At 57.2% G+C, this 11,610-nt stretch overlaps 1 protein-coding gene across 1 annotated transcript in view; it reads right to left on the bottom strand.

The window, feature by feature from the left end:
• Onecut3 (one cut homeobox 3) overlaps window positions 1-10,985 on the bottom strand; it is a 14,739-nt gene extending 3,754 nt beyond the window's left edge. Inside the window, exon 1 of the mRNA XM_050123532.1 lies at window positions 9,715-10,985. Coding sequence (XP_049979489.1) covers window positions 9,715-10,903 — 1,189 coding nt within the window. The 5' untranslated portion in view covers window positions 10,904-10,985. The remainder of the gene's footprint in view (window positions 1-9,714) is intronic.
• Window positions 10,986-11,610: the final 625 nt, after the last annotated feature.

Raw genomic sequence — 11,610 nt, forward strand, 5'->3', positions numbered from 1 at the left:
GGTTTCTCTGTGGCTTTGGAGCCTGTCCTGGTACTAGCTCTGTAGACCAGGCTGGTCTCGAACTCACAAAGATCCGCCTGCCTCTGCCTCCCGAGTGCTGGGATTAAAGGCGTGCGCCACCACCGCCCGGCTATGACTACCCATCTTGCAAGCTGCTTGTGCTCAAATGCCTTTTTCCACTCTTTGTGTTTAAAGTTTTATTTTATTTTTAGATTTGTGCGCGCACGTACACACATGGGCATATGTAAGTGCAATGCCTGTCCTGGCCAGAAGGGGGCATCAGATTCCCCTGGAACTGGAGTTACAGGCAGCTGCCTGGTGTGGGATCTGAGAATGAATCCCTGTCTTTGGAAGAGTACCAGGTGCTCTTAAACACCGAGGCGTCTCGGCAGTCCAGGACCCAAACCTGGTGACTGTTGGTATTCACAAAGGACAGGTCTTCCCACCTAAGGTAACAAGAGGACAGAGACAATCCCATTGCCTGTCGTGGTGGCGCACGCCTTTAATCCTAGCACTCAGGAGGCAGAGGCTGGTTTGAGTTTGAGGCCATCCTGGTCTGCAGAGCGAATTCCAGGACAGCAAGGGCTACATAATACAGAGACCCTGACTCAAACAAAGGACAGCAGTAAAACACAAAGAGTTTGCCTCAAGACTGGTCCACAGCTGCCCTGATCCACACGGTCCTCCACTGAGACTCCCTCCCACGTGGTCCTGGGTTGCTGCAAAGGGACATTTAAAACTGACTGTCAATGCAAGCTGCTGCGTGGTGAGGCCCTGGTTTCCATCCTGAGCCCCATATATATGCACATAGAGTTGGTCACGGTAGAGCAGGAGGATGGACGGAAGGGGCCACTCTTGTGGGCTCCTCTGGACCTGATTGTGCTACTGTGCTCACAGGAGACCAGGTGCTCATCCCTGGACGAGGGCACAACTGGAGCCAGCAAGGTGAGGAGAGCATCAATAGCCCCAGCTTTTAAATTCTACCCACCACCCACCCACCATCCATCCATCCATCCACCCATTCATCCACCCACCCATCCACCCATTCATCCACCCACCCATCCATCCACCCATTCACCCACCCACCCCCTCCACGAGTGCTCTTAGCCAGGGAGCCTTCTCCCAGCTCTCTCATTTGGACCTGGAGCTTGTAGGTTAGGCTAGACTGGCCCAGCATCTCCTGTTGCTGTGTCTACAGAACACTGAATACGACCAAGTGCCTCCACTCCCTGGCTTTAAACCTTACATTCATTCATTCGTATGTTTGTTCATTCATTCTTTCGCGTGCCTATCCACCTCGCCCATCGTCTTGAAGTTCCCATTGTGTCCAGCAGAGGGAAGCCGCCCCGTCTTTCGGGTTGTGTCCTGGAGGAATACCTTGGAGTTTTGGGGGGACTCTGCTTAGAATCCTGAATTTGCACGGAGGGTGCCTGGGTTTCTTGTTTTTCTAGAGACACTAGGGTGCACAGATCACCCCAGGTCCAGGTCCGACGCATGGCTGTTCTGGGGTTCCCAGGCAGGACTCCCTTTTTCCATTGCTAGGCAGTGGCAGAAAAATATTTAATGAATTGGGGAAGAGAAGAGATCCCCCAGATTCACAGGGGGGCTGTGTCTAAGAAGAGGTGAGACCTGGGTCTCATATCTCATGTTGCCATGAGGACCCGTTATTAGCAAGGTCTCACACTCGCCAGCTTTCTGGGATCTTCCCTTAGGAGCCGCAGGAACTGACTGGACAGCTCCTAAGCACCCCAAAGCCCAGCCGCATCGGCCCCTGCCCCAGGAAACCCTTTCTGTCGCTGCCTGCAAAGCTTTGGCTCCATCGCTGTAAAATCTGGTCCCAGGGCTGTGGCTCAGTGGGAAGAGTGCTTGCCCAGCCTGCATGAAGCCCTGGTTCCATTCCCAGCAATAAATAAAACAGTGGCCGCATGCCTGAGAGTCTTGGAGAGGAAGACACAGACAAATCAGTTCAAGGTCTATCCTTGGCTACTTAGGGAATTGGGGGCCTGCCTGGGCTACATGAGACCCTGCCTCATAATCCAGTTTTTTTTTTAAAGCAAGCAGGTGTCCCTTCCCATGCCCCACAGGTGCCCCGAATCACTCTTACCCATGCCCTCTCTCCCAACTGCCCACCAAGGCTGTGAGCAGCAGCAATGGTGTGCCTGTTCCCTCCCCACACTGACAATTCAATACCAGCCTGGTCTCCGGCTGGGATGATGGCCGGTTTCCTTGGCGACAAGTCCTGCCCCACCATCAGCTGCAGGGTGGGGGCAGGTGTTGGGACCAAGAAACCCTCCTCGCCATGGTGACTTAGCCCAGCCGGGCTGCGCTCCCCCCACCCTCCCAGCCCAGCCCGGCGGGCGACTCTGCCAGGGTCACAAGTCCCCAGGGCGGTTAGAAAGGCCCCTCAGTCGTTCCCACCGCCGGCCTGCCCTCCCTGAGCTCTCCCACTCCCTCCCTTCCAAAGGGTTTTTTAAGGGCTCCATTTTTCAAAGTCTTATCTGGAACCAACAGTCCACACCCACCTGGCCTGCCCCTCCAGGATGAGGGGCACTTGGGAACTGAAGGGTCACAGGGCGGGGTCACCCACCGGGGGCAGCCAGGGGTAAACCGAGTCAGCGAAGAGCACACCGCCCAAAACTTGGATATACACACACACATACACACACATATATATGTATATACACATATGTATATATACACACATATACGTATACACACATATGCATGCACACACATATACACATATATTTATATGCACATATACGTATATACGCACATATAGGTTATATAACACATATATGTATATACACACATTTATATATGTTCTCACTCCTGTATCCCAGGCTAGCCTAGAACTCCTGGCCATTCTTCAGTCTCAGTCCCCAAAGCTGACAGGCCCGTGCCACCGCGCCAGAGCTCTGCCATTTAAAGAGTCATTTGCAGGAGGCAAGGTGGCAGCTGGGAGAAGAAGTAGAAAAAGATGGCTGGGAAGGAAACAGGTGACTAGGAGGGCAGAGAAAAGCTGACCCAGAACAGGCTGGGCAGTGAGTGAGCAGATCAATTGTTTGTGAATTAATCCACTGATAAGGGCTCCGCGTCCCCGGAAGTACGTCCTGGCACCCAAGGGTGGCAGGGTGTGGACGAGTGGGCCCCTGGGGAAACCTAGGAAGCTCCCCAGCTGAGCATCCATCGGGACCCTGCAGAATCCGGAAAAGTAAAATAATAATAATAATAATAATGCGCATGCCAAGAGTTCATCTTCAGCTGCACTGAGGTGGGGTTTAAGGTTAGGGTTAGGGCTTGGGCTACAGGAGACTCTCTCAAAAACAAATCGGAATTACTTTTGAGAGATTTGTGCGGCCCAGCCAAAGGGAGGAGGAAGGGCAGGTGCAGCGGGGAGGAGGGTAGGCTGGAGGGCTGTGCCCCCTCCCAGCAGCGGGGATCCCCAGGCTCTCTCCTCAGTCAGTGCCCTAACTGCCTTGGCTTTCTGGGCTCCAGAGCTGGCGACTTCCCCACCGCAGGGCGGTGTTGAGGGGTCGCCCCAGGCTCTGGACGTGGGGAGGCGCCCAGGGCTTTGGACGTGGGGGGGGGAACGCCGACTCAGAGTAGGGGGCACCGTCTCAGAGGGGGGCGTCTGAGTGTAAACGGAGGCATGGATCGCCTACTGGCAGCCTGGGCACAGCGTCTCAAGTTGAATAATCCTGTACCCCAACAGCACAGGGTCCCCAGGCCTCTTCCCCTGGGGTGTCCACATCAGGGACCTCCTGCCGCCGGTTCTCTTTCCCTCTATGGTTTTTCAACGAGACCATAATTCTGTAAGTCCCTCCGCTGTCTCCACTGGCAGGGCTCCCAGATGAGGGAGGGTCCGGGTCACTTTGCCTAGGGGAAACTGGGGCCACAGGTGTCACAGAGCAGCCTCAGGATCACGTGAACCTCTCAGTCACCACCCCCCTCCGGGCCCAGCCCCGCCCCTCCCCCCTCCAGCACAGCCTAGGGTATTGATCACGGCCTATTTTTAATTAAAAACTTGATTCAAACCAGCTTGAACTCCCTGGTTAAAGCAGGCTGTGTGCAGGCTAATACAAAGGGGCCGCGGGGGCTTGCCAGCTTCCGGCAGCCTCCCCGACTTCGCTGCCTCCTGGCTTTTGTTCCTCACCTGTCCTGAGCCAGCCCTGTTCTCAGGGAGGACTGAGGGAGCTGCAGGAGAAAGGCTGTCCTGGGAAGATGCCTCACACAACTTAGGGGCTCTGGCCCGGTGGGGAGTGCAGCCAAGGGATGAGCTGGGAGAAAATGGTCATGGTCGTTTGTGCTTCAGGTTGGACAGGGGGTAGCTGATAGGGGATCTACAGGGCCTTAGTTCAAGTGAGGAATTTAGTTGAAAGGGGCTTAAGTTTTTCTGTTCTTTTTGTTGTTTGTTTTGTTTTGTTTTTTGAGACAGGGTTTCTCTGTGTAGTTCTGACTGTCCTGGAACCCGCTTTATAGACCAGGCTGTCCTCGAACTCACAGAGATCCTCCTGCCTCAGCATCCTGAGCACTGGGATTAAAGGCATCAGCCACCTCCGCTCAGCTAAAACTACATTTTGTGTGTGTGTAAATGTGGCTGGGGTCACAAACTCTTAGGAGTGGGTTCTCTCCCACCATGTGGGTCCCCAGGATTGACCCCAAGTCCTCAGACTTCGCCTTTCCCCACTGAGCCATGTAAACTCCGTCAAGTCAGCCCAGCCTCTTGCCAAGCAGTCAAGGGTCAATTGTCTACCTGTCTGTCTACCAGACTCTGGTACCGTCACAGGAAGTGGCCATTGGGTGTGCAGGAAGGTGTGAACTTGGCCTCAGACACTGGCATCAGGAGGGGACAGGAAGTTACAGTGTCCAGTTGAGTCAAAGCCTTCCTTCTCCCCTGAGGGTCTCTGAGGACTCCTGGGCAGTGTGTGCATGTGCGTGCGAGCGGGCAGGCGTGCCTGTGCGCATGAGTTTGTGTGTTCCTGTGTTCCAGGACAACTCACCAGTGCCTGGGATACTGTCACCTTCGTGAGAGCTGTAAAGGACCACATCTTTCCCAGTGAGAGGCTGGAGGCGTGGTCAGGTGTTAGGTGCTGAGGAGGCCTTGGTCTCAGCGCTGTGAGAAGTTGTAAATGTTTCCATGGCAATCTTTGGGGAACTAGCAGGTCAGCAGGTCCTTATCCTGAGCATCCCCTTGGGAATGGTCTGCCCTGGGAACATGGCCTCCAGCTGCTGGGTATTCTCGGTGGCACCTGCAATGGCTCCACTTTTGTTGTTGTTTTTCCAGACAGGGTTTCTCTGTAATTTTAGAGCCTGTCCTGGAACTCGCTCTGTAGACCAGGCTGGCCTCGAACTCACCGAGATCTGCCTGCCTCTGCCTCCCACGTGCTGGTATCAGAGTGTGCCACCACAGCCCAAATAGTATCTTCACTTTTTCCCCATGTGGGCTTGTGCCACCCACCCACCCGGTACCTTCCCAGAGTCCCTGCTGCTCTCTCAGGCGCTTGTGCGACTGTTCCCATTTCTCAGATTAGGAAACCGAGGCTGAGACCTTTGTCTAGAATCCGTCAAGGATGAGACAGAGGTGAATACAGCCTTCAAAACAGTCTTTCTAACCCCTGCGGGGGCAGAACCTCCTGTGGGGGGGTGTCTGTCAGTCAGAGCATCTGATGTTTACACAAGGACTCCTGGCCTTTAAGAAAGAGAGGCAGGACTGTAGCTCAGTGGGGAGAGTCCTGGCCTGACACGCATGGGACCCTAGGCCCAGCCCAGCACCACATAAACCAGATCATATATATGCCTGTCATCCCAGCACTCAGGAGGTGTAGGCAGGAGGGAAGATCAAGAGTTCAGGGTCAGCCTCAGCCAACCTGGATTACCAGGAAACCCTGTCTCATGCGGTACACAAGGGACCCCACAGCTGGCCCCATCTCCTTGGGTCGTAGGCCTTTCTGCGGGCCAGCTGCCTCTGCCCCAGCCCCCTGTGGCCCCTGAGAGAATCAAGCACCCCACAGATCCACCATCGTTTCCTGCCTCAACTTCTCCATGTTCTTCCCACCTGTCCATATGCAGGTTCTGTTTCCCTTCCCAGTGTGTAGCGACCTAAGGCAGAGGCTGAAGAAGGGAGGGTGTGTGTGTTCATGCATGTGTGTATGGTGGTTGTATGGTGTCTATGTGTAAGTATGGTGGTGTGGTGTGTGTTCATGCATGTGTATACAGAGTGTGTGTATGGTATGTGTATGTATGACGTGTGTATGTTGTGTATGGTTTGTGGTGTGTGCATGCAAGTGTGTGTGTGCGTGCATGTGTATGTATGGTGTGTATGGTTTGTGGGGGGTGTGCGCGTGCATGTATGTGTGCATGCATATGGTGAGTGTGTGATGTGTATGGTTTGTGGTGCGTGTGCCTGAGTGTGTGTGTGAATTCCTGTCCCCTTCTTTGAATGTCTTATTATATATGTATATTTTTTTCTGCTCAGTTACAAAAAAAAGAATTTTTTTTCAGTCCAGAGTTGCAATTTAAACAATATTTGAAGCCGGCCGAGGCTATCGACCTGCACGGTGATGAATCACAGACGGTAATTCGAATTCATCGACCGCCCCACCCGCCAGGAGCCTCCCCTCCCCCAGCTGGCTCCCATAGTCACAGTCGCTATTGCTGGGGTATCTGTGGGGGGAGCGCAGCTCAGAGAGGGGACTCTGGGGTGGGGTGGGAGCAGATACAAATGTCCCCCCAGTATGGTGGGAAAAGTGTTTAGGGGGGCAAAGTCTGGACCCCAGTGGCTCCCCCCATACACACAATGGATATTTTACATTGGGGAAACTGAGGCTTGTGGAGGACAATGCACACTGAGGTAGGGATGGGATTCTGGGGCTCTTTGCTGTGTTGAAGGACAAAGAAAGGAATGACCCTCAGTGGTCTCCAAATGAGGAAAGGGAAGGCTCTGATGCTTTCCTGGAGCTGGGGGGCAGGAGCAGCCAGGGGACCCCGGCTTGAGCTCAGCCACCTTCAGCGCCATGGCTCCTCCCTTTCTTTGTCTCCAGTCTTCCTTTCTGTTTCTGCTTTGGTCTCTTTCCCTCTCTCCATCCCTCTATATTTTCTCTGTCTCTCCAGCTCACCTCTCTCCACCTCTCTCTTTCTCCCTCTCTCTTTGACTCATTTCTCTCCATCTCTCTCTCTCTCTTTTCCTCTCTCTCTTCTCTCTCTTCTCTCTCTTCTCTTCCACCTTTCATTCTTCTCCATCTCTCTCTACTCTGTCTTTCTGTCCATCCGTCCATCCATCTATCTGCCTATCTATCAATCATCTATCCATCCATCCATCCATCCATCCATCGATCACCTGTCTGTCTGTCTGTCTGTCTGTCTGTCTATCTATCCATCCGCCCATCCATCTATCTGCCTATCAATCATTTATCTATCTATCCATCCATCCATTCATCCTCTATCATCTCCCCTCCACACCCTGTCCCCACACCATTCCTTTCTCACTGTTTTTTGCTTTGCAGGATACTCTTAAGTTGGTAGCATTGGGGACAATGTTTTCCTAGTGAGGCTGTGACTTGCAAGGAGAATTTCCCTCATGGGCTCATGGAAGCCAAGGTCCAATTTTGCCCCAAGTAGACACACAAGGGGGTAATGCTCCCGGTCTGGCACTGGTGTGGGGACACCTGCAAGCCTCGGGCTGTCACCAAACCACAGTATGTTGAAGGGACTTGCCTGGCGCCTCCCCCACCCGCTAAACAGCACAATTTACCGCCACTTAACTGCTTTCCATTTGTGCAAGGACCAGAACTAAAGACTGGGACCTAATGACCCTGGTCGGGCTGGCTGCCACTTCTGGCTGCAGTGCCAGAGTGTGGACCCTAAGGTAGGTCTGGAATAGGCCAGGTCTGCCATCTTCATTATCTGCAACAGTGTGCGCCCCGCGTGTGCTCAGCGTCCAGCACCTCACATGATACAGTCCCCGAGGAGGAGACGTCAGTCACCGTAGCAGCACAAGAAAGGATGAGTCTGGCCTCAGTTTCCTGTTTGTAATAACACCGATGGCCAGCGGCCTTGGTGTTGATGTGAATTTAGACCTAAGGCTCCGGGACCCTGCACCCAAGAGATGTCCCAAGGCACCTGTGGTGTGGTTGCCTTTTGTATGGTGTCCACGAAAGACCAACTGAAACACTACCTTGACCAGCATGGCCGCTGAAGGGTGCAGGGCAGGGAGTGTCCCTGTGTTACAGAACACAGAATGTGGTGACAGTCACCCAGAAGCTTGTGGCCCTGACTGCACTGGTCCCTGGCGATCCCACTTGAGGACAATCAGCGAGGTGAAGGAGAGGGGCTGTGTGTTGAGATGTGTCATTATCCCAGTTAGGTCACCAGCAATGGGACCCTTCAGATAAACCCGTGTTTCTCGCCTGTCTACCACACGGAAGACTCCCAAGGGAGGGGGAAACTGAGGCTGGCTGCAGGAGGCCAGGAGGCTCAGGGCTTGGAATGTTGGGACAGGAGCAGGTGTCAACCAAATCGGCTTCTACCCACCCTGTACCACCCAGTATTCCTGCTTCTCTGCACCGCCCCTCACCCCCATGCTTGCAGGGTGGCCTGGGGATACAGTCAACCTGGTGCTTGGCTAGCTGGCTTGCTCGTGCCTCAGGGGCGCCTTACCGAGCCCTGGCTGCCCCGCCCCTCTCTGTGTTTGTGTGCAGAGGGATCGATGACTCTCTGGAAACCGCTATTGTCCCTAGAACGGGGTACACAGCTCCCTCCCCACCACGCTCTGCCTAGACCACCGGCTCTCTGGCACCCCGCAAACGCACGGGATGTAGGGTACTTGACACACACACACACACTCACAGATAGGGTGGGAGCAGATAGATTAGACCAAAGGAGGAGACAACGGGCTCCCCAGGGGCTGACTGGTATGCGTGTGTGGGAGAGTCTCAGGCAAGACACGAGGGAAGGAAAGAATAAAGAGAGAATGGACTGGGAACCCGAGCGCCGGTCCAAAGACAGCGACTGCCATTTGTCCCGGTGGATGGAGAGAAGTAGGAAGGGGACAGAGAAACCAAGGACAGCAAGGCCGGGAGCCACCGCCGGTGTGAAGGCCTCTGCTGGATGCCACGGAAGCCAGGGTCCCATGGGTCGCCCCTCCCCCCAATCTCAAATGACCTTTGCCAGCAGCCAGAGGGGGGAGGGAGAGGGGACTAGCGGATCGATAGGTGGCAGGGGTTGAGCTACACAGGAAGAGAGATCGGTGCTGGGGCTGGGGGCCGAGCGGTGGCCTGGCCGCATAGTCAGCCACCCGGTGCTTTTTGACTGGGTGCAGAGAGGCGCCGGTGGGCCCTCTTGCAGGGTAGCTATGAGGAGGGGAGTGGCACCTTCTGGTCGCGGGGGACACACTGGATCAGGAACCGAAGGAGTGTGCCACGCGCGCGCATACACGGGTCTACGCGAGGGTTGTTTTAGTTTAGCGCCAAAGACACTAGACACCTACATAGTCCCCCAAAGACACCAGACACCCTACACACTCCCCCAAGACCAGGGACGGCGACGACGGTGCGATCTTGGCGGTGCAGACCCGAGGTCAGCCTCCTAGGCCAGGGGAAAACCCCCCACCCCAGCCGACCGAGACTTACTCTCCGGGAGCCCTAGATAGTCAGTCCCTCACCCTAAGCCAAGTGTGTCCCCCTAGGGCCAAGCCTCTGGGGCCCTCGTCCCTACCTGCCAGGCGCAGCGCCGACATGCGCTGGAACTCGGGCTCCTGCAGCCACTTCCACATCCTGCGGAAGGTCTCGCGACCGGACTTGAGCTTGCTCCAAGGCTTGGGGTTGCGCAGCAGGTCGGAGAGGGTGCCCTGCGAGCGGCACAGGATGCGCTGCGCGAAGATGGCCTGCGGGATGCTGTAGCGCTTCAGCTCGGCGGTGATGCGCTGGGCCACCTCTTTGGTGTTGATCTCTTCGGCTGCGGCGCCGGCTCCCGGGCCGCTGCCGCCTCCGCCGGCGCCACCGCCCCCTCCGGGGCCACCACCACCTGAGTGAGGCCCGTGAGCCCCAGCCGCGGCCAGCCCGCCCAGCGGAGCCAGCAAACCCGCGGCCGCCCCGCCAGCCGCCCCGCCGCCTCCCGCGCCGCCGCCGCCTCCAGGAAGCCCTCGGGCCAGCGCGTCCTCCGCGCGTCCCAGCAACGCGGCGTGTGGCTCGAAGGCGGTGGGTGGTAGTAGTTTGTCCCCGGCCAGGTGGCCCGGAGCCCCGTAAGCTGCGAGCGGCGGCGGAGGAGGCGGTGGCGGCTGCGGGGCGCTGTGCAGAGCTGGGGGCAGCGCGCTGGGCAGCGGCGACAGTGGCGACCCCATGGTGGGCAGCTCCTTGCCGTAGGGCCCGTAGAGGTGGCCCACCGAGGCCAGCGCCGCCCGCTCGTCGCGCATGAGGGTGAAGCTGCCGCTCACGCTGGCCGCCAGGCGCTGCGGAGGGGGCGGTGGCGGCGCGGTGGCCGGGTGAGGGTGCGCGTGCGGGTGGCCTCCGTGCGCCCCGGCCACCGCGTGCTGGTGGAACTTGTCGGCTACGGCGGCCAGGGGCGGCAGGTGCTGCAAGGGCGTGAGCGTGGTGTAGGTGCCACCCAAACCTGGGCCCTCGCACGCCATACCCATGGCCGGGTGCAGGGGACCAGCCAGCTCCCCACGGAAGTCAGGGCCACCACCCGCGGCCCCTGCAGCTCCCGCGCCCCCGGCGCCCCCGCCCCCGGCGCCACCACCGTCCAGCAGGCTAGCCATGCCCGCCACCAGGCCCGGGCGTCCCGATGCCACCAGGCTTCGGTGTTGGGCCGCAGCGGAGCGCGCGTGGCTGGGACTCAGCAGCTCGCCAGCTTGAGCGTGTGTCACCCCGTGCAGCCCCCCGAGGCTCTCCAGGCTCAGCTCCATCCTGGGCGCCCTTCCGTGCGCGCTCAAGGCCGCTGCATGTTCCCCACCCACTGGCCAACGCTCCAGGTGGCCGCGGCTGCTGTCCCAGTCGCTCAGTGTTCTCACCCGGCTTCGGCTGCTGCGAGCAGCGGCCACCAGGATGTGGCGGGGCGGCCGCCGCCGGCGCCCGGGCCCGGGTCTGACGTCAGCGCCCCCGCCCATTGCTCCGCCTGCACCCGCCAAACCCCCTGGAGCTCCAGGCTGGCTCCTTGGTCCCCCCCATTTTGCTTGCCAAAAGAACCCAAGGGATTGGGGGAGGCGCCCTAGCTGAGGCTGGGTATATGTGTCTCATCTTTGTGCCTTTTAATCTCTGGCCCGTATGGCCCTTCTGGCACACCCCCTGAATCCTTGGGGTATGATCACACGTACCTCGAACTCAGTTGATACCCCATAAGAAGACATGGCTCTTTTTCAGGCTCAACCCCGTATGCATAAAATAATAATAGACCTCTGCGGGGGTGAAGTGGGGAAGTGCGGAGGTTCTCAGAACAATCACAATCTATATTGACTTCAAGTAAAAGGAAAAGCGGGTCTGGGACTCAGTTTCCTCAGTTGTGGAACTGCCCAGCCTCGGGACTTTCAGAAATCCCTCTGGAGCGGGGAGGGGGGCGTGTGTCTTTAATCCCAGCAGGGCTGAGGCAGGGCAGAGGTAGAGGCTGGCAGAGGCA

Source organism: Alexandromys fortis, unplaced genomic scaffold (assembly GCF_014885135.2).
Source record: "Alexandromys fortis isolate MF-2015 unplaced genomic scaffold, M_Fortis_MF-2015_v1.1 scaffold_221, whole genome shotgun sequence".
NCBI lineage: Eukaryota > Metazoa > Chordata > Mammalia > Rodentia > Cricetidae > Alexandromys > Alexandromys fortis.